Here is a 24,190-nt window from a genome sequence, read left to right on the forward strand (position 1 = left end):
GCTGCTAGATACACGCGACATGGGAAATGGCATCTCTAGGAAATGCCTAATATTTCCCACAGTGACATCAACAGGGGTGTGTCTGGTAGCTTGGAAGGAGAATGGCAAAAGGCCACTTTGACATGTGACAGGACGGGCAAATGGAGAAACATTAAAACCTGATACAAAAACCGGCAGACCAATGTAGAGTCAACAGAAATGTAAACCTCAGGGTGTGATCATCTTTTTGGTAGCCCTCAAAAGAAACAACACGAACACCTTAATGAATAAATTATTGAACAAATTCAACAAATTCAACAAATTGTTGAACAATTCAAGGCCCATGGGTTTAGAGCTCGGCTGGAATTTGAGCAAGGCTAACCTGTTGATTCACGTCTCTCTGCCTCTCTCTCTCCCTATCTCTCTCTCTCTCTCTCTCTCTTTCTCACCCTCTCTCTGACTCATCCATTCGCCTTCTACCTGCTGGGATACTTATTAACATTGCAAGTTGATGCATCTAATCTTGTGCAAGAAAATGCGCCACAAAATAATGATGTGCTTATCTGAGAACAGTATTACACACTGCCCCGATCCTGACAGGCCTCATCAGGCATCTGGGGGGTGTAGAATGGCTGCTTTGTTCCCCCCAGTCTGGGCTATTGCCTTTCCAGTCTCCGGGCTTGTCTCATAGGCACACATTCAAACACGGGGGGGAGGGAGAGAGGAGGTGGGGCTCTCTGGTACTTTGATCCTGGTCATCGTGACTTATGAGGTCATAGCTGTTTAACCTGGAACCAAAAGGATTACCAATCCAGTTGAATTTGTTGATTGGCCAATTTCTATACCGTAGTGTTTTCGTGAGCTAGTACTGCAGCGAAGTTTCAAGTCCATCTGTCCTCTCCATCTTAAACCCAGCCTGGCCAGAAGCGTCAGTCCTTCAGAAGTCTCATCAAATAAAGCCAGTGAGCCACTCTCTCAGAGATATCGCTCTCTTGTTCTAGAAAATGCTTTGATGTCTCTGGTTACAGTGATGAATTCTGCTTCTACTCATCAATAAGTCATAAAGCTGCCGATACATACAGTAGGGCTACACATCTCAGCACTGTCCAAGACAGGACACTACCACTCAATCTGAGTTTTACAAAATATGTGATACGATACTGTATCATATTTCGATATTTGGTTTTACTGTGCAGTAAACTGTCATTTGATTGTTTTCCCCAAGCCAGGTCGGTCACAGCACCATAGTAACCAAGTACCAAATAATTTACTGGTCTGTTTCATAAGAAATAATTTGTTATAATTTTAACGCTGACAGGTATTAAGTGTGAGCGTATCACTGTCAAACCAGTATGCACAGTCACCACTATGGTGTTCCGTTTCACTTAATCACCCAATTAAGCTGTGGAGATTGGACGAAAGCCAGGGTCCGTATTGTGAGGCGAGTGCAGCTGTGCATTTCTCTCTGTTATTAAAAGGATAACAGCGCCAGACCCTCTGGTTTATGCCTATACCGAATTAGTTCACTGGGAGCGAGCAGGAAACTATTCATTTCTCTCACTTCTTTAGTGAAAATTGTGGAGGAACTGCTGCAAAGCATTTGTCCAGTTTCACACACGGATGTGGAGACGAGGTGGAGCAGGCCTGATACACTGCAGCTGCTCTGTGTGTGTGTGTGTGTGTGTGTGTGCGTGCGTGCGTGCGTGCGTGCGTGCGTGCGTGCGTGCGTGTGTGTGTGTGTCTGTGTGTCTGTGTGTCTGTGTGTGGGATGTATCAGCTTTTCCTGCACTGTGAATGTCCTGTTCCTCTTCCTTTTCCTTCCTTCCTATATTCTCTATACTTTCCTATAACTTCCCTGTAACCATGGGGATCAGATTCAGGTCTCTGTGGTAATCAAGCCAGAACAGATTGATCATATAACCCATTTTCGGATTAAAGAACCATGTTGCACATTTTGAATCGTCTCAATAAATGCATTGGGTTTTTTTCTTAGACCGTTGGGTGTTGGGTGTTAGGTTTGGAGGTTCAAAACAAAAAAACTGCACGTTCCAACATCAGTCCCTTAGCCCAAATAGTGAGTGTCTGAGCTCAGTTCAGCCAAAGCAGGCCACGGGCCTACACATTCTGTTCTGTGGCCCAGACAAGACCTCCTCCTCCTCCATCATGAGAGGCAAAGAGGAGGACTCCAAAAAAACATCTCCGTAATCACAGACTGAGCAGCCACCTCTTTGCTGACTTAGAAAACAAGCGTCCGAGACACATTCCAAAGCAAACAGAGGATGAGCCTCATTACCAAGAGTGAGTTTGAATTTGCATGTTTCCAGAACGGACTGAGATGGATTAGAATGTCTCATACTAGCAAAGCCTCCCTCGCATTTGTTAATATTGTGGATTTTGTTAATGGAAGCCCGAGGCTTTAAATCACAGTGGTCCAGTGAATTGTTTAATGTTTGTGTCTTGGATGATCTGCTCCATCTGTCCTAGCTGAAGGTCAGGGGCAGCTAGTGTCCGTGAAACCGAACCCTGACGCTGGGCTCCCTGGCATATGCAACAACAGTGGACTATGGTTGAAGGACAAGGGAGGGCTGGACAGGGGGGGGCTGCAGTCCAGATGGGCACATGTTGCCAGGTAGGAAGGCCGTTAATGTCAAGGATCACAGTCGACGAGCTGCCAGATGTCCTTAGGACGCTTATCTCTTAAAGAGACACCCACAGTCACAGTCTCTGGTCGAGCCTGTGCGACCTTCGGCAACCAAGGCCAGGTCTGGGAAAGTGTGTGTGTGTGTGTGTGTGTGTGTGTGTGTGTGTGTGTGTGTGTCCGTGTGTGCATGTGTGTGGGTGTGTGTTTGTGTGTGTGTAGAAACAGCAGGATTTATTCCTCCTCCACAATCCCTCATTGGACCACACAGGTGAGAGATGGCAAGGCCAGGCGGATAGACGTTACGTTTCACAGACAGACATAAAAACATGTTTTTCCCATAACAATGTTCTTTTCTATCTGGGTAACCCTGCATTTAGCATTGCTATAATGGTACTGTGAGAGTCATCATAATGTCTTTGTATTGAGGAAAGACATTGGGACATCGTGGAAATAGCCCAAAGCAAACAGTGAAAGTGAAACACTCTCAGTAAAATAATTAAAACCTGAACCGAAATACATTTCTTTAGACGATGACAAAGGCGTCTGTTTTCGCAAGAGCTCTTGAATGTGTTTCTTTGTCCTAGCTCAGCAGAAGACCATTAATAATGGGAATATCTGATTTCAAATTGAACAAATTCAGCCTGAAAGGGGGACAACGACACAGTCACAAAAACATTAACAGTGGCCAAAATGACAAACAAAAACACATGAAGTATACTGTGTAACCTCAATTTCACAACAACCAATACAAGCCCATTCTCATCCAGTATGTCAAGGGGGGTGATGTCCTGTCTCTAGGGGCCACCGGGCCAGAGTGTGCAGCTCTATTCTACCTCCCAGGCAGAATTAGTGGACAGTAATAGAAGTCATTATTTGGGGCGGTGGGAAGCAGGAGAGGTCTCTAAAGAGAAAATAATTGCATGATTTGGACAGCCTCATCTTCTCCTGGGTTATGCACACAGCCTCATCATTGCAGAGTAAGAGGCCTTGGTTTCCCATAATCTCCACTGATTGTGGATCACTTGTCAGACCGGGAATGAGCCCATAATGTGTTACGTTGAAGGTCCTCTCTTGCTTGGTGCTTCACCAATCTCTCCTCTGATCAAAGACGCACAATAATTTGTGTAGAGGATATCAAAGTCTACGAATACCTGGGACTTGGAATGTGGTGAGTGGAACAATCTTATCTTCCAGCCGCTGTAGACAAAACTCACCTCAGGTTCGGTTTTGTGGGAATATCTTTGCCACTTCCTAATGCCTTGACACAAGTACTCAGTACTTCAGTTGCTGCTCGTTTTCAAGAGAGGCAGGATCACTATTCTAAACTTGGCAAGGGTCTCCCCCCACAATGAAAACCAAAAGAATGCAATCAGAAAAAACACCTACCATCTTTTCAGTGTGATATTTGTTTCAATGGGTTTCGGCCTAATGTATACTGGAATTCTACCGTTCTAACTTCAGACCATCCTTTTTTCTTTTTTCTTCTTCTTTGTTTACTGTATTTTTCCGAGAGCATACAATTATGAACATAGCATTAATAAAAAATTATAAAAAATAAACACATATACTACATACTCTCTATAGAAAAGGCTTTATACAAAATGTGTATTGTTGTTTGTTTTAAAAGAAACTCTCAATCGAATATTTGGACTTAAGCTAATTTGTACAGTAACCACCATAGACAGCATGAGGTTTGGAAGTTAATTAGAGATAATCAAAAGGGTTCACAAGCAAGATCGTTCGATTCCAATAGGGTTAGGCCTACAGCAGTAGGCGGTTTTTCGGTTAACCACGGGATTCAAAATGACATTGTTGTAGGGCTTTGATGGAGCCGCCAATTTCAAATGCTGGAGCCCTATACGATACTACTACAATACATTCATGACGACACCGGAAGCACAGTCGCAACACAATTAGGCTACATAGTTTCGCAAATATAAGTGGAAAGGCTTTAGTACACTTTAGTAGGCTACGCCATAGGATTGGGCGGTTTTCATTTTTTTCAGTTATTTATCTTACACAGCCTCATTTGCTGGCTTGCTTTTTTTAGGGACCAAGCTTGCGGTCGCCATAGCTTTCTCCGTTCTGATGAGAAGCTGTCACATGACACGCCATTATGATTGCTTCTAAATAGTATTTTTGGACAGGTTATTTATTTGACAAATTACTTGTAATTGTTTACAAAAATCACTTTCATAGCATCTTCAACCACACACAAGGCGTGTATTATTTAGATCAATTTCTGACATTGTGATAAAATGTAAAAAAATAAAATAAAAGAATATATATATAAAATAAGTCCAGTTTTATGACGGTTTTGACGGTTAACCCTATACTGCAGGTCTGAGGTAAATGTCAGTGTATCTATTCTATCATTGCAGACATTTACACTGTGCTCAGCACTACTAGTAGACAGGGTTATGTGCTTTCCTTCTCAAGAACTAAGAGTGTAAGACTTTATGTCAGAGGTAAAAACTGGAAATTACCATGTTACCTGACCACCTGAAAACTCTCGACCCTAGTTATAACCTATAGTCAGGGCCCAGTTTCTTTTTCTGGGAAGGTCACATGGTCAAGGAAGTCTTCTGGATGAGAACAGAAATCCTGGAGTGATTTTATTATTTACCTGCTGACTCGACACACTGACACCAAGTTCCTTTAGATCCTTTAATGTTGCCGTGACCATTTAGGTCTACATCAGCAGCTTAATCCCAAAGGCGAGCCTAGACATGCTGCGTTTCACACTTCCATGACTGGAAGACGTCGGGACATTTGAAAACTCTGACACAGCATATCCGCCGGCTACTTCAGAGATAGAGGGCCCGTGATTCATGGCACAACTTCAAAACAGAGGTTCAGTCCTATAGGCAAACGTGGGAAACTACGGATCCAGGCAGCCGATGAGGAATCTCATAAAAGGTGTTGCTGGAAAACGCTTGGATATGCATGCCATATCAATGTGCAACAAACAAATATGATGACAGTAATCCTTAACTCTCCTTTTAAAGAAAGGGTAGCAGGGTTTGTTGACTGTACAGGAGATAGGGATGATAAAGTTCTCTCTGGCTTTTGTTTTACTCTGCGGAGCCTCTCAACAACAATCTGATCTCCCGCGGATGTTTACAATCTTCTGCTCCCTTGCTTTGGCCAACTAGCCTTTCTTCTGCATCCTGTCTACAACGGTGGGGGGAAGGAACGGCAGCCATTTGCAGGGCCCCTGATTACAATGGGGGCAGAAGAGGGCAGTGGATAGATGCAACAGATTTGGTGTACTGTACTGGATGTGGAATCGCCATGGAGCAGCTGAGAGAGATTGATGACAGACAGGAGAGCTCTGACGATCTTGGCACAGTTAAACAGTTGAAGCAGAAATTCCATCTCATCTGGGAAATTCAAACCTCTCTATTGTCTTTCATGACAGTAAAGTAAATGACTTCCCCCACCACTAACCTCCTCAGCTAAAGGCTGCTGTTATTATTTTGTTGTGTTATGTTACATTTTGTAGCCTCTCTTATAAGAAGCAGATTGTTTAGCCTTGACGGTAGCAAAGGGTGGGAGAATTTCAGTGTTTTGCTCTGAGTGGGAGCCCCTCTTCCAGTCCTGCTGAGCAATGATAAAGTAAACAAGTACTTATGGAGGGTCCCAGAAACTTCTCGAGTCAGCACAACTCACAGCCAGAGAGGCCCTCCAGCTTTTTACAGCATCAATTAATTTGGTACGGCTGCTGAAAGCCAACCCACACAGATACTTCTCTAAGATGGCACTCTGCCCATGCTACGATACTGATTGAATTATCAACTAGTGAATATGACAGTTTTATGATAATATACTCATCTGTTGAGGCCAAACTAAACTCTAACTGTTTTTTCATTGACACCTGTGTGTGTGTGTGTGTGTGTGTGTGTGTGTGTGTGTGTGTGTGTGTGTGTGTGTGTGTGTGTGTGAGTGTGAGTGTGAGTGTGAGTGTGAGTGTGTGTGTAGTGTGTAGTGTGTATGTGTGTGTGTGTGTGTGTGTGTGTGTGTGTGTGTGTGTGTGTGTGTGTGTGTGTGTGTGTGTGTGTGTGTGTGTGTGTGTGTGTGCGTGCGTGCGTGCGTGCGTGCGTGTGTGTGTGTGTGTGTGTTATAGCAGAAACAGCAAGTTGGAGGAGGAAATATCACTCTGTGTGAGGTTGGTTGCACTTTTGTCACTCTGACAGTGGTGTGTTCCTGTAGGTCAGTTTAGAGACAGTCTACTACAGATATTGACAGTGTGGGGCTCTGGAGTCTTCAGTGGACTAATCTAATGCCACCCTGGCTTCCTGGAACATCCCTTGGTGTTCTAGCGTAGATGTAAATGGTAAATGGTAAATGGATTGCACTTATATAGCGCCTTTTTTGCTGCTCCAAAGCTGCTCCAAAGCGCTTTACAAAGGCCTCTCATTCACCCATTCACACACACATTCACACACATATTCACACACACATTCACACACCAATGTCTCTGACTCACCTCTGCTGGAGAGTCCTCTGACCCCTCAGGCACGTGGCTCCTCAGGTTGATGATGTGCACCTCCTGTGGGAGGCCAGTGGTGCCTCTGCTGGCGCAGCCTGACATGGCGGTGAAGCTCTTCAGCATGGCCTGCACTGGGTGGCCGACACCCACTGGCAGTAGCTCACATGGGCTACGAGACAAGGGACCTGCGGGCGGGAACAAAATATAATCATTAAATACCATATCATTCATATATACATAAAACATAACTGCACAAAACTAGTAAATAACTAGTCAGCAGCACTGATATGGCGGGAAATCTGACAACACAGCACTCAGTCATCTGGCGTTTTCATTAGCTGTTGATGAAAGCACTGAAATGTAAATGTAAACCAGAACCGGACTACTATTTTGACTATTACGTATACTACTTTGTATATGTACTCTGTGTGTGTGTGTGTGTGTGTGTGTGTGTGTGTGTGTGTTCATGCCGCCAAATGATTATTATAATCAAAGCCATTCCTCATTGGTTGGGCTCAAGCACACTGCAAGGATATCTGCAGCCATTTGTGTTTGTAAAATGCCACACGACTGTTATCTATCACACATGATCTCAGCAAATTAGCTGTTGGAACACAAACAATGTATATGCCACAGACTGTACATTAGATCATTATCATAGTTCTGGCCCTCTCAACTGCGACCAAAAGGTTAAACAAAGTTAATGTTTTTTGAAAATGTTGATCTTTGATGGATGAGTAATAATGAGGGTTTCTTAATCTCATCAATTCATGGGATTTATGTTATAATAACAGAGAAATGTGAGTGTGTGTGCCCACATACAGTATTTTTGTGTCTACATACGTGCATATACTGTATATCGACAAACAAGCATGTGTTTACCGAACTAATTTTTTTAATAAATTGTACAATAGTTGTACACTTGAATGTCTGCATGCCATTATTTTTTGCAGAGGCAATTGTGTAATATGATAAAGAGTAGATCAATTTATATAGTCTTATAGTTAACCGTCCCTTTGAGGGCAAATGGATTACACTTATATGGCGCCTTTATCCAAAGCGCTTTACAACGGCCTCTCATTCACCCGTTCACACGCACATTCACACACCAATGGCGGCAAGCTACCATGCAAGGCACCGGCCCACTCACTGGGAGCAATTTGGGGTTCAGTGTCTTGCCCAAGGACGCTTCGACATGTGGCCAGCCGGGGCTCGAACCGCCGATCTGCCGACCTTGCGATCATTAGACGGCGACTCTACCTCCCGCGCCACAGCCGGCCCATAAATTATGCGTAACCATAGAGGGCAACCATAATGCTGATGTGGCCCGGGATGAAATTGAGTTTGACACCTCTGTGCTAGACGTATAATCAAGACGACCCATAGCATTCCCATTATATTCCTCTACTGCCCCTTTTACCCATTCTTCTTTTTTCCTTAAATGGTCATATCTGACCTTCACCTAATCACCTAGCAGAGCTGGATGAGACTTCACACTTTGGTGCACTTAGTGCTTGAAAGCCCATAATTAACCATTCACTGTAGCCATCAGAGTAGTTGCCATGGAGATGTGGCAGGTTGAAGTTATAGTCTGAAGAAGCAAAATGCCTGTCAGAGGAAAGGTTCTACAGTAATGGCCTGATTCACCTCCTACATTTCAGATAGATGACCTTAGAAGACAACAAGAGAAGCGAAAGTAAGAGGGATCAAGCAATTGAACATAACGAGCGCCTCTTGTTAACAACGCCTCTACAAAGGGTTACCCTAATAAGGTCTAAGATACCACTAATTGGTATCTGGTGGAGGTCACATTGTGGGGTATGTTACTTAAACTGAAGCTATATATATATATATATATATATATATATATATATATATATATATATATATATATATATATATAGCCGGCTTCCCATGGGATATATATATATATATATTATAGCTGGATATTATGCATTATCCAGCTGAAGTCAATCATCATTTGGTGGATTTTCAGAGTGCAACAGGGGCTGAGTGTGAGGGCAGCGGTCCAAACGCAGGGGCCTCTCACCACTCGGCTGATGTCTTGTCCATCCGTCCGGTTGTGTGAGCGACAGCCATGGCTCTCATGTGGAGAGGAACAGTAGGAGCAGTGAGCCCTGTCAGTCATGCAGAGCCCGGACCCAGCATGGTGAGAGGACACTAAAGATACAGTCTGGAATGCTGCTGTCTATGTTTTGTCTGCTGGCCCCTCACCTACAGTGCAATGTGCTGTAAGCGTCCGGTGTATTTGATTTAAGTTCATGTGTCATTATTGTAAAAACACGATCGCACGACAGACCTGTTTCACACTAGACTACAGCATGTCCTTGGCCATCTCCATAAGCCCAGATGCCATAGGCGCTCAGGACAATCTGACATTTTTGCAAGAGTGGAAGAACTATTTTATTTTCACATCACTGATTTACTCACTTAAACACACACACACATGCATGCACACACGCGTACGCTCACACTTACGCTCACACTCACACACCTCGGACGTTTGAGGCGCTGGACAGGCCTTTTCCATTAGAGCATCATATCCCAGGGGAGAGGCTGTGGCCAAGCTTTCCTGCAGGACAGTCCATGCACTGTACCCCACAGGCTTGCAACCAGCCCAGGGCTGCTCACATTTCAAATACTGCACGATAAACATGCAAAGGTTGGCGATAGCGATCAGGGGGAACATTTGGAAATAATTAAAGAGAAATTGAAAGACGGGGAGATAACAACTTTTAAATTCCCCCCCTCTGACTTCAAAAATACTGTACTTCCACGGTGGGTTACTGGAGGAAGGCTTCACTTGAACAGCTAGTTATTGTTTGCTCTGCGGTGCTGTACTGGGTTACACTTTTTTATCAAGTTACCCACATACATGTGTAGTCATTCTGCATGACTCTAGTAACAACATTTGATGCTGTTACATTGCACAATGGTAATTAGAGTTCCTACTACTACTATGTAGTGGTTCACTTATTATTATTCTTTTCCTTGCTTTGGTCAAATAGCTCAAAAAGTCCCAGACCAAAAATGCTATGAATTTGCATGCCACAACTAGAGAGCATCAGTAACTATGGCAGAAAGAATGACCATGATTAGACCATAGGTGGCGCTATAATAACCAAAAGTAAATAATTAACTAACAGAATGCTGGCATTTCCACTCTGTTGGATGAAAATGTATGAAACTTGGTACATATGTGTCTTTCCTCATGGAGAACATATTTGCCTCAAGAATCCATGAGGTCCACCGTGGTGTATTTTTCTGCAGGTGCAAAACTTGGCCAAATTAACTTAAAATCAACTGTAAGTCTGATTGGTCCAAAATTGCATATGAACATGCGTGCATGCCACAACTAGAGAGCATCAGTAACAATGGCAGAAATAATTACCATGATTAGACCATAGGTGGCGCTATAATAACAAATAGAAAATCAAGTAACTTCACAATGCTGCCATTTGTACCCCATTGTATGAAAATCTATGAAACTTGGTACATATGTGTCTTTTCAACATATACCTCCCATGTCTGATTAACAATGCATCTTGGCACTACAATGTGTTACCATGTTGAAGCATTTCCAGATATCTAAAAAAAAACAGGCCATTGAAATTTTACCATTTTGGCTAAAAGCTAAGGCTAATGCTAATATAGCACTTTAAAACTCATCTTCTCATGACCGCTTTACCTGATTCAGTCAGATGGGGGTGGCATACTATGCTAGGCTTGCAGAATATAGTGTAAGCACATTATAAGTAGTGAAATGCTAGACATAAACTATACAACATGGTCATTAACTGGGGAAGGTTAATCCACAATGCATTTTCGTATATACGCTTAGTGTATATTATCATCTACAACCTGTCTGTAGGTCTACCCTGTGTCTGTCAATCTCACCCCAGTTATGGTTATGGGGGCATATCTGTAGGAACACGCCCCATTGCCGGTTGCGGTCATATTTACCTTTATAATTGTATTTTCATGGAGTTGTTATAAACCGCTCGACTTCATATACAATGCCATACAATGCCACAAATACCTATTTACTACATCACAATATGTTAATACCATATTGTTACTAGAGTAATCACAGAGTTATGCAGGTATTAGGGCAATTGTTGTAAAAACGTCAATGTATTGGACATACATAATGTATGATCAGCATAAAGTATTGGAATGCCCTCCCCTCTGCTTGTTGTAAGGACAGAAATACTTTATCGTCAGCATTTGTCTCCCGAGATCAGGTCTCTGACTGATGTCTTCAACCTATGTACAGCTTCTATCAGTCTCCTGGCGCTTATGAATTCACTCTTGCCTGTGCATAGGAGTTGCTCTTTGATGTTCTCTATGAGAGCATACAATTCAAAACCAAAGCGATGGATGGGCTTTGCTGGGAAAAAGAAGGAGAAGATTTTAATGGCAAAACCTTGTTGTGGTGCATCTGTGTTCCACCCCCTGCTTCTCCCCTAAGCCCTTTCTGTCTCTCTCTGGAGTCCAGCCTGGTCCCTCTCTAACCAAAGTAATCACGCCTCACTCCTTCAACCACTCTGAGAGTACTCAAACTCCGTTTTTTCCCCACACATTCAATTATGGAATAACAACAACCAGCCAGACATAGAGGGGAAAAAGAAATCTTTGTGGAAGACTGCCAGTAAGATTACGGTACTTTGTTGGGCAGTGATGTTGTTTCTTTATTTAACGGCTGGAAAAAAAAGTCTACAGACAATAAAAAGTGTATTGGAAAAAATGAATACAGAAGATTTGGACAACAGTCGAAGGAAACCAACCATTTGTTTGGGGAATAAACAAAGCCAGTGTTTCCATCGCACAGAATAATCGTTTTTGGTATCTCATCCCAAAAAAACATGGGAACAGAACGGTTTTGGGCAAGATGCAACTATATTGCTTTCAAGAGAAACAATAGAACCATAAGGTACACTTTCAAAATGAATATATTATTTGGTGTATGACTTATTTACACTATCAAAATGCTGATGTCTATTGGTGACTTGCAAGAGGGAACCTTAGTGGTTAGACAAAAGCATTATCAATTAAGCCAACTGCCATTAGTGCCACTGTGCACTAATATCCAGAAATCCATGTATTATTTTCTGTGTAGTTGCATCCAACTGAATTTGAATCCCAGCGCATCTGCTATGACCATCTGAGTCAGCAGCCTCCAAGGAGAATAATAAATATTGAAAAAGGTCGGTCTTGTATCTGCTGGCTCTTCTGTCTTGTATCTGCTGGCTCTTTGGCTCTTCTGTCACCTTGTCTGTCTGTCTGTCTGTCTGTCTCTCCCTCTTTCTCCATCCATACCTTTTCTCTCTCTCTCTCTCCCTCTCTTCTATCCCTCTCTGTGTTTCCTCTTTCAGCAGCAAAAGCACAGAGACGTCCTGTCCAGCAGCTGCTTGTGCCTCTCGCTCGGCCAGGCTGTACGCCCACAGGAGAGGAATGAGAGAAGCTGTTGTTCACTCCATCTGAAAAACAACCCAAGCCCTGAGCCCACCAGACGCTCCACAGACTACACTAACCTCCTAAGCCGAGGACAGATGCAGTCCTATCTGATTATACGAGCGATATTCCATCTGTGAAAGTGAAAAGTCTACCTTAAAACTAAAATATTAACCTCCGATTTTGGTTGGGGGAAAAAGTCCCAGAATCCTCTTCTGGCGAAAAATAGGTAGACAAGGACCTTGGAATATCAGCTACACTGTAAAAAAAAAACTTAACGAAATCAAACCAATTTCAGGCATTCAAGAAAGTTCATTTTATTGTCTAGGATATTTATCCTGTAAGTACATCACTGCATTTGAAACTGCATATGGATCAGTGTAGCCAACAGAGGCATGCTGGGAGACTGGGAGAGTAGAGGTACTGTAGGAGAAGAGGGTTAGCTCAGCTTCCCTGTCCAATCTTCGCTTCCCTGAGACTGAGGCCTGGGGTGAAGCTCTAGTCAAGCCAATTTCCACACCAGGGGAACCTGGTTCCCATAGGAACTGTCTCTTCCTGTCTCAGTCTGGGTCCTGTCAGAGATGGGCCGGTACCTTAGGGCTGTGGGAGAAATGGTCCTGCAGGAGTGCAGCATGTGGGACAGAGAGCACACCTGTGTCAGTGCAGACGGCGTGGTCCGACCTGGCCCGACAGACTCAACATCAACATTCCACTATCCTCACTACACCACGCAGGCCCGGTCAGAGCCAGGAGCACATAGACAAACACAGAGCAAAGACAACTGAACACTTCACCACGTTGACCAGAGGGTTCTACCAAAGTGACTCCAGAACTTAAGTATCATTTCAAAAGAAAATAGTATTTGTTTTTAGAAATAAATATTCCAATTCAATATACAAGTCAATATCCCAGTCATAGAAAGAATAAAATGACGATGAATAGCTGAAAAATGGGTCTTTGCCATGTGTCTCAGCTGCTAACTCAATTTCCTCAGTAGGGTTCAGGGTTAGTCTTTCACACCCACATGCACCTGTCTTAAGAAGACACATGCAAATCAGACCACAACTTTCACAGCATTTTTTTGCCAGTCGGGGTAACAGGTACAGAAGTAAATGGGGAAAAAATAAGAAAGATCGCTATTAAAATTAAATAAAGATTAAATAAAGATATCATTTCACAGCGTTTGAACTACTTGTTCATCTTCTACTCTTGCTTATCAATTTCAGATTTTAAATTGTGAAAAGGCTCTTGTTATCTACAGTATCAGCCACAGTTTAAATTAAGTCCTGCAAACACTGTGAATAAGGAGGTTAATAAGCCACCCACATGGTACGGCCAAATTAGAAAGATGCCAGAGAAAATGAGAAAAGAGCTGATAGCCTACTGTGACTTTGACACTGCCCTCGCCCCTGACACAAGGGGGGGGGGGGGGCTTTCTGTCAGCACACATGAGTTAAGGAAAGGTTGGCAGAAAAATGCTGACTGGGTTATACACTGTACTATAAGCATCAGAGCAGTTGTGAGTTTGAGGTCACTGAATGTACACAGGGTAAAACCCACAGGCATTCAGTTCTTCTCACCATGTGTTTTTGGAGGGAAAGCGAGAGATGAGAGGGAGGCACTATGACTCAGATGAGTAACTCTTTATCAGACCCCACTTGACTGTGGGGGAGTTTGACACTAACAGCCAGAAACAGAGCTGCAGTTTCCCCTGCAAACTTCATTCTGTCCTAATACAACACCTTATTATCAAGTGTTTTCTTTTCTGGTTAGGACTCTTTCGTGAAATACACAGATTATACACAGATTAAAATCTGATGGTCACAGTATATCAGTCTTTAATCAGAAGTTGTATATGTGAACTGGAACTGATTGCTTTGATTATGAAAACTGATGTTTCAAACTAGGAAAGTAGATATGCGCTCGCTCATGCAAGGATACGTGGAAATACAGGAAGTGAGTAGTAGAAACTCAAACAATATTTAAGGAGACAGATTGAATAAATACTCTCTTCGCCAACCGACTTTAGACAAATGTAAACACACCAAAGTTCCAAGAAATGCACTTTGTTGCTTTACATGCCTGGCAATGGGCCAACATTTGGGTGCAGGAAGTGATGTCATTCCATGTGCCAGTTAGGAACAAATCTGATATTCCCACAAAGCCATTTCCGAAGAGAAACAAACAGACCCTTCCCCCAGTGCACACACACACCCTCACGTGTCCAGTTCCCAGCATCCCTCAGCAAGTAGAACCTTTGTATATTTCTTCAGTGGGATATGGTGGAGAAAAATCTAAAGAACTTAACATCATAAAACACATGATGCTACATGTGCCTTTATCAGAATAAGTTTTCCCTGTAAACATTTCCCAAATAGAAAAACTCTAGGTTTAAATCTTAAACATGCTTGTTCAATTATACAAAGACATCGTAAGGCAGGATTGATTACAGAAAATACAAGGAGACAGGGGATGTGTGGGGGCAATAATGTGAACTCCTATCCATTAAACCAAAGGTACAGTAGGTCAGGGCCCATATGGAGGAGAGGATTAAATCAATCCACCAGTTTCATTGGTTCTCTGCTCCTGGCTAAGATTCCCATGGTTCATGGACCATACAAACCTGTTTTGGAAGTACAATCTTTTGTCTGGTTGTGTTTTTCCAAGGGGCTTTTGACTACACAACCATTAGCCCTGCAGTGTTGACACTAGAGTCATTCACTCACCTCTGAGCCAGGGGCCACAAATACAGGAAGTGAATAAAGTCTTTCATAGGGATACAAGTTCAATTCAGTCACCTGCATATCAAATATGGATTCATCACGAAGCAATCTGGGGCTTTAAAATTGGACGAGAGAGGGAAGATTGGAGCAGGATGAAGGGAGTGAGAAACGGGGCGGGGGTGGGGGTGGGGGGGGGGGCTGCCCTGCACTCCGTCAGGGAAGTCGTAAACTTTCCCATCAAACAGTCAAATCTGAGACCCAGCGTCCCGCAAACCTGTCCTCTGCCAGCGTCGCCAAAACAATCCTCCCTGAAAAAATCTTAGCAGCTTATTGTACTGTGAAAATATACATATACCAGAAGAAAACATGTACTTCAGGTGAAAATGGGTACAAAAGGTCAGAAGGGTAATGACTCTTTCTTCCATCTCCAAGTGTGTTACCAGGTGTGTGACGGTCATAAATCCGACTTCTGTATTCATAAGAATTTCGGTGACAATCGGGCCATTGACCTAAGATTTAAAACATTACTCCACTGGGGACCCATATTTAACCTGCTGATAAACATACTCAGTCCAGGAAACCATGGCAACAGCTGCTGATACCATTATGCACTGATATTGGTTAAGAACACATTATTCTCAATCTATGACAAAGAAAGAGGTGGGTTCATACAAGAGCGGGCAAAAGTGTGAAGTTAATCCTTAATGCCTAATGTCTTGAACGAGTGCACTGACATCATCTTTTAAATGCTTTATAAATGAAAACAAACTCTTTAAGGTGAAATGTGAGCTAAATTCTTCTTCTGACACTGACATTAACACTGACTGGGGGCAAGTATACAACACCGTTGACAGTGTAGGCGGTGGGCACCAGTTTGTAAAAACATCTGCACCACACTATAAATAATCGACACTTTAAAAACGACTAATTATATCAAAGTCTGAGAAAGGGAAGAAGAAACACGACTGCTCCTCAAGTAGGTATGTCTCTTTCTATCTCTACATGAAGACATAAATCACAATGCTTTCAAGTGATGGATGACATGGCTAGTTCCCTCAGGAAAACAGGAGGCAACTGTGTACAGTGAGACAGCTGTGAGTCCCAGGAGAAGCACATGTGTATACACGACTAGAGCTTTCACTGTCTCTGCTACTACAGGATATCTTTACTGATGGGTGCTGACAGACATTCACTCTCTGGACATAGCCCAGAGAAGAAAGCTGTGAAGATGGCAAGGAAACAAGTACAGTATGGGCTGCTTTTGCCAGATCATGCACCATGCATCTTCTCCAGTAGAGGCAAAATGACAACATTGGATTGTGTCAAAAAGAGAATGAATGTCTCAGGAAGCAACGTTCCTGAATCCCATTAAGTTGATAGATGAAATGACAGTGAGGTAAAAAAACAATGATAATCATAGTTTTAACATCAAATGCAATTTTCGGAAAAATTGCACAAATCTATATACTATGTTCAGTAGTAAAAAAACAGAGAATGTCTCTTTTGCACTGAGCATTGGAAATGAATGCTCTGCCAACTTGAAGGACATTTCACCCATAAATCAGAGATGCCATAGAAAGCTCAGCTCTTTCATCCGGCCCAGGAGGAGCTGCTTCTAGCCTGTCTTTGCAGGGTCTCAGACTCAGTCGTGCTGGGGGGAGAATGGGGCCCTTGAGTGCCACTTGTGCTGCTTGTTACTGGCCTCTTGTGGTTTATGAATGACCCACCCGGCACTCCTCTTGGCACTTCGTATTGTTCAGAATCATAATGACTTAACAATAGGCAATACTGAGAAGCCAGTCTGGTTAAACCAATGTGACATTCCCTCCCACATCAACTTGAAGGAGGACACTTGTTTCTAAGTTTGCTAAGTTCAGCTAAATAGATTATCTGTAGGATCCTCAGCATCAGGTTGTGGAGGCTGTAAACGCTGGGGTCTAGAATGCAGTTAATGGAATACACACACGCACACGCACACACACACACACACACACACACACACACACACACACACACACTCATAATGTGGCATGTGATATCAGCTGAGTAAACATTAGCAAGCTTGTTTACCACTTCACCATAAACAGTAGGAAAATATTGAGTATCAGAATAAACAGTGTATCATTTTTATGGTTAAAGGGCTTAAACACTCACTGTCTACACACTCATATGAACCGGATTCTGACTTGTATAAACTGGAATCAGCTTCATCACGTAAATATCAACGTCATGATTCTACAGAGTGCATTAGTGACCGTCCGACCACTACATTCTTTCAACTGAGATACAGTCCAGTACCAGGACTCTAGGGTCACTACAACATTAACTAAAAAGTTATCATAGGTCCTCTGAATGCCTTAGCATTATGTTTTGTGGGAAAATTTTAAAAAAACATCAATCATTTAAACATTATGACAGATGGTTTTTGAGAACCAGTGGGGTAGCCATCGAGTCAGAATGTGCCGAAAACAATGGCAGGCCTTTGTGGCCGATGTGAAGGACCCTGAGAGGCAAGAGAGGGCAAACGAGATGCAGAGACTTTCACACAAGAAACAGAATGAGAGCACATTCCTCTGGTCCTCTTCATCTCACGGGGAGGGTTTGGCGAACAAGAATGACATGTCAAATGTCATGCTGCCTCATGTATTAACACATACAAAAGACCCTAGGAGGGCCTCCCTCTAAAGGAGCGAGTTAATAAAGGGACAGAGCCCGGGAATATGTGGCGGTGAATAAACCACCCTCTGTTTAAGAATGACCTAAGATCATCTTCCACAAGAACCCCATGGGCGCAGAGCAGACTAAACATTAGCACATTGGACAACAACAACAGGCAAACAGGCAGGGTTGTTGAACGAAAAAATAAATGTCCATGATGTCAAATGAACAAGGTTTTGGTATGGCGGGTTTTTAACATGAGAGTCAGTGACATGTGTGAGGAGTGATTGACACTGGTTTCAGGTTTCTCTAACAAGTGATTGATGAGCATATTCCATCTCACATAGCAGCACATCCCATTCTGGAGGAGAGAATCCTTGTGGCAAATGTAGCAGTCCTTCCATCCCAAACACAGCACACAGGCAAACCACAACTACTGTCTCCATTTAGCAAGTCGCTTCTTCAAGCACTGAGGTCCAAGGTATAAAAGCCAGCACAAAAAAACACACTTAAAGTTTTCCGTTGTGTGTGTGTGTGATCTCAGACAAAATGATATCTGTTATTTAGAGGACAGCGGAGGGCCTGTAACCATTATTTGGAAGAACACTGTGCTATTTTCAAAAGACATTTTCCATCAGTGGGACGTGGCCTTTCAGCACAACTTATCAGAGTGGATTCAGGGGAATAAAGGAGGGGAGAGGTGGGGAGAGGTGGGCCTCCCTGAAAGGCTGGGGTTCACCACCTGGAAACCTTTCTACAGAGACACATCATCATCTGTGGTGAATAGTGCTGAGCCATATCCAGAATGCGTGGGGACAGATATCACGGGTTAAACTGTAAACTGTTGGTTAAACCAGCAAGTACAGCACACTCCCTAACCCACTCGCTTAGTCAGAGAAAGAAAGGCTAAGACACAAGGCTAGCCAAAAAGATCAAACTAAGATGCAAAAATAATACTAATAATCCACAAAAAAAAATTTGAACAGTAGGCTACCACCAGGACAGAAATAGTTAACTAGTAATCTTTTTTTTCTTTCTCTTTCTTCAATGAAGTCACACTCCACATACAACTCCCCTACTCTCCGGCTTCAGTGGCTGCCTGCTTTCTTATCCATTGCTCTGTGGAACACAATGGAAAACGCAGGATCACCCCAGATGTCTCCCATTAGGGTGCTGGCTGAACTTATTTACACGCCCGCTTACTGGAACAGTGGAGAGAGAGAGAGAGAGAGAGAGAGAGAGAGAGAGAGAGAGAGAGAGAGAGAGAGAGAGAGAGAGAGAGAGAGAGAGAGAGAGACAAAGAGAGGGTGGGGGGGAGCCCTGCGCATGCACATCAGATATTTGTGTGTGCTTTCGGGGAAGCTGACGAGGTGTTGTTGAGGACGCGCTTCAGCGACAGTGGAGCTTGTTTATCTGAGAGCTCTGACTGTACCACCGTTCTGTGTCACAGAGCAAGAACGAGTCGTTCCTACGAGTGCAACAGCTTCATTTGTGCTGTTAATCAACCAAAGTAAATAACTAGAGCTAGGTTTACTCAATTTGCAAAAATGACACAGGCTGAGAGAAAGCCTGCAACGGCTGTCTCCTCCCCTTCCTCCTTGACAGGGTTGTTGAGATAAAGGCCTCACCACAGGGAGGGCAGAGACCTGTAATTAGAGACACACAAGGGCTCCCGTTGCTATGTAAACATCCCTACCACTCTCCATAGCAGCGCACATAGTCTTGATAGTGAAGCCTGCTTTGACTGTTAGCATGAATCACACAGCAACATCTGGTAGAACGTGCTGGGAGGGACCTCTTCGCTTTGGCACAGTGGACATGTGTGGAGTGTGTCGATTTGGTCTGGACGACCCACGGCCGTGTCGGCGTCTCTCCTCCCCCAGCCTCCCCCAGCCTCCCCTACCTCTCAGATTACAGCGGTTGCACAATTCATTTTGGCAGTCCCCCTCATGCTGGCCTTAAAAACAGCATTGTGGATATAGATGGTGATTTACAGGCCGAACTTTTGTTCAACTGTGAGGAAAAGGGCTAAAACAGCCTTTTTGGCATGGTGAGGTGTCTGATAGCAAGTCTTGGAGCTGGAAAATAAAGAAAAGCTAAGAAAGAAGTTCGAGTAACGGCACACATTAGAGTCCATAAAACAGAAAGGTTTAGATAGTAATCTTACTATCAAAGAGATAGTTTATAATATATGTGTCTATTGTTGTTTCTGAGACCCATTGTTCATACTACCATGTCTTCGGGAATGAGACAAAATGGTAGAAGGAATTAACATGATAGTAATCCACGCAACATCTCATTCCAAAAGATTCCGTCTTTTGGCTATGACGCTATCTCATTAAAAATGAGTTGTAAGATAATAGAAGTGATGGAATGGCAAGTGCCTCAGTTCTCAACACTCTCAACAAGTGAGCGTGTGTTTTTGAGAGAACCACCAGCCGTGCGTTGTGCCTCTAGTATAACCAGCATCCTGCAAGAGCTGTTTTTGGCAAGTTCCTCAAATTAATATCTGGCTTTGCTCCCGCCTGACTTTCTTTTCGCAGTTAAACTTGCAGTCCATAATATATCCTTCAGAGAATAAAGGTTTTGGCAAGATGAGAAGAGGAACGCGCAAAAAGGTAGCAGGGCTGCACGCAAAGAACAAACTGTCCCAGTAAAAAGCAAAGAAGAGAGAGAGAGAGAGAGAGAGAGAGAGAGAGAGAGAGAGAGAGAGAGAGAGAGAGAGAGAGAGAGAGAGAGAGAGAAATAAAGGGGGAAGGCAAAGCAGACACATGGGAAGAGGGCCATCAAGGTGCTTTTGGTAGAACTTTTTTAAGAGTTATGGCCTGTATCCTGGATTGCATTACGATGAGAGAAGATTCATCACAGACAAATTTAAACATTACGTAAGAGCCCTCTGACAAGTTTAGTGGGCAGATGTGACTGTTTACACAGACGCTGCAAAGAGAGAGTGAGAGAAGCCAAGGGGAGGAGGGGTAGAGAATGCAAAGATGCTAAGTTCTTGTTTTCGTTTTCTCGACGTCTTTCAGAAGTCATTTGCCCTCTCAGGCAGACTTTCCTTTTCTTCCAAATGAAGAAATGTAGGCTAATAACTGATTAATATTTTAGGTTAATTGTTGATCACGGATTGAAGCTGGTAGTATAGATTATTATAGTATAGATTATTCTTAAACCTTAACCTTAAACCTTAAACCTCTTAAACATCACAGTCTTTTATACCAATAAATGCAAGTGAAACATCTTTTATCAATATAATGTAGACTTACACATTTTATGGATTTGATGGGAAAGGATATCTGGGCAGCAGTCTTTCCTAGCTACTGATGGCATTTCTGCAGATACTGTATTTCTCAGACATTGACAAAGATTACGATCACCAACAATTGTTTAAGTTTGCTTCAAACCATAAGTTTGTGTCAAATAATGATTATGAACAATTGTTTTGCTACAATAATTCATCTATCTATCAAACTGTTTCATATTTGGAGGGAGAGATAGTTACGCTCTCTCCCTCAAGAAATGCGCTAGGCTATCCCTTTGAAGCTCGTACTATCTAGTGTGCTAGTTGCGGGGGAGGGGAGGAGGTTAGGCCTGAATAAAGCAAAACTCCTGTCATCTTGGACGGACAAGAAGAAGCCTCTGGACTCCAACCGATAAGAAGAGCCGCTGGACTTCACTGCTCATCCCCTAGCATGGTGGCGCGACAACCAGGGACCTTTCCTTTGATCGCGAAGCAAGAAAATACACATTATGTAGAGTTTGTTAGTCCAGCAGGGAACATCATTACCCCTGTCTGGTCTTGCCTGAAGCCGGACAACGAGATATGCTTGTGTTCCTGACGGAACATAAAGAAAGAGGCCTAATAACAGACTGAACAAAGTTCTTATAGTTCGTTATTTTTGCTATTTGCTATTAAATAGCACACATAGCATAGGCCTACTCTTTTAGTCTGTTATTTTAAAAGGACAACTATTTGCCTATAGTAGGCCATTAGCCTACCCAAAATTCCATGACCAGCACAGCCCTATAGGTGAGCTCATTGTGTTTAAGAGCAAGCCATCGTGAGAAAGGTACCATCAGCTCTACCCACAGCAGATGCTGCCTACACTACTATTGTTGGCCTAATGGTCAGTCCAGTATGAAGCCTCTAGACTGTGGTTACGACCTTCAGAGAATAATGCAAACATGTCTCCTGCCTATGCTGAGGTGAGCTAAGGTGGCGAGAGCACTTCATTGTCGCACAAACTACTTAATAGTCATTTGTAGGAAATATCATGCAAGTAAGTCATAACAAAGCCATTAAACTGTTAGTTAGGCAAGTAAATGAAATATAGCTGTAAGCCGTGTTGACCCAAGTGCAAGCCAGTTTAAGGCACCACAGCATCGAGCACTCACTGTCAATGGATTCCAACTTGATCAGTGGATGGAATCGAGCCAAGACTGCCATGGGTTGGCATGTACTAGACAGGGGCACTAACCCTCTGAGCCATGCTAAAATCTTGGCAAATGTGGGGCCATGGAAAACCCAAAATGTATGAATAGCAGAATATATGAATATTTCCATCATAAGAATATTTTACATTCGGGCTAAATGAATAAACTCTGACTGACACACTATCTAATTGTTTTGTAAAAAAATCGGAACTATTTTGTATTTGAAGATTTGAAGTGTCAGGCCCCGTCATTGGCTCACTGCGGCCTTGCTGTTAACAATATCTACTTCATTTGTAGTAAAACAGAAAAAAAGAAGGTTCAGTGATCAAGGAGGAGATATTGTTTGAACATTTTTCAAATTGTACCCAATTTCAAAATAGTGGATTATCCACCCTAGTGAGGTCATCAGTCCCTGAGGCAAATACTATGTCATCATTGTATTACACATAGTTTTGTGAACATTCTCAACCATTGAGAACTATTGAGAATGTTTCGACACAATAACTCAAACAAGGAGGCAGGGCTGAACTTTTGAATTCAAATGTTGATTATGGCACCACCGTTTTATAGCACCACCAAATGGTACCACCTTCTCTGCCCCCATCGTTCACCATCCAACCAAGTTTGGTCTCACTCAGTCTTACCATTTAATAGCTATAGCTCTCTAAAATGTATAATAAATGTAAAAAAAAAAAAAAAGTATTACAAAATAATCAATAGGGCTCCCTTCAGGGCTTGGATCACTAATGAATATCACTTCCTATCTATCAGCAATAACACAACACAGCCTCATGGAGATTAGAAGGTAAACCATAGAGATAGAACAGTTCTGTTCTGATAGAACCGTAAACAGGAGTGAAACAGATGGACAGAAACCGAGCGATACACTATACCTCTATGACGTGCTTGGAGGAGAAGGGTAGGCAATCAAAGACAAAAGTTTCTACGTCGACTGAATCATCAATAACTGAAACCATGCCAACACAACCACAGGTTTTTTCTACAGTCATCATCTTATTTGTTTGCGTGTTTTTTTTTGCTTGCTTTGCAGTTTGTCTTGCCAAATGACTGTAAATAACAGTACAGTGCTTATGGTGCTGCCTGAAATCTCATTCCGATCAATCAGGCAAGATACATGTGGAGACATCATGGAGGCCTTCTGGACCTGCCGTGTGTTTGGGCTGTGAGATTGAACCTGTCAGCACTTTCTTAGCACAAATCCCCCTGCCTCAGTGCTCCGACAAGCGCTGTCTGGGGAGACATGCTGGGAGAACCAGGGGAAATTCCCAAAGTGTGGGGCGATCTGTGATTGCCTGACAAAATAGGCAACACTAGGCTCGCCCTGACGAGTGCAAAGGAGTGCTTCCTGGGAGTGCATCTACTGCCGGCTCCTACGCACAGTGAAGGCTCAATACAGCATGCATCATATTTTCATTTTATTTTATTCTTTTGTTTTCTCTTTTTTTTTAAGAAGGCAAATTTCTAATATGTGGTACTGATAAGATGCCAAACAGAACTTACCTGCAGAAGCGAAGCAACAAACTGCAAGGAGCAATATGGGTACAATGGATCTGCCTGCCATTGTATTACTGGCCTTCAGCTTGTCCATTAAGGGGCAGATGAGTGTGTCGACCTTCCCCCTGGTTTTCACTGGGACGACCTTCTACCACGCAGTCAGTGGAGAGAAACCCTCAGAGGTCCTGCTGTAAGATGAAAAGAAAGCACAGAGTCAGAGAAACCTGGTAACAGCATTGACCAAAACAGCAGGGAATAAGGACCCAACGAGTG

The 24,190-nt window shown here is 43.0% G+C and overlaps 1 protein-coding gene across 1 annotated transcript in view; it reads right to left on the reverse strand.

Moving 5' to 3' along the window:
• tgfbr3 (transforming growth factor, beta receptor III) overlaps nt 1-23,984 on the reverse strand; it is a gene marked incomplete at both ends in the record, with an annotated part of 61,869 nt that extends 37,885 nt beyond the window's left edge. Inside the window, 2 exon segments of the mRNA XM_080536266.1 lie at nt 7,110-7,297; nt 23,924-23,984. Coding sequence (XP_080392392.1) covers nt 7,110-7,297; nt 23,924-23,984 — 249 coding nt within the window.
• Between the last annotated feature and the right edge of the window lie 206 nt (nt 23,985-24,190).

The sequence above is a fragment of the Nansenia antarctica genome (genome assembly GCF_963989245.1).
Source record: "Nansenia antarctica genome assembly, chromosome: 7".
Taxonomy (NCBI): Eukaryota; Metazoa; Chordata; class Actinopteri; order Argentiniformes; family Microstomatidae; genus Nansenia; species Nansenia antarctica.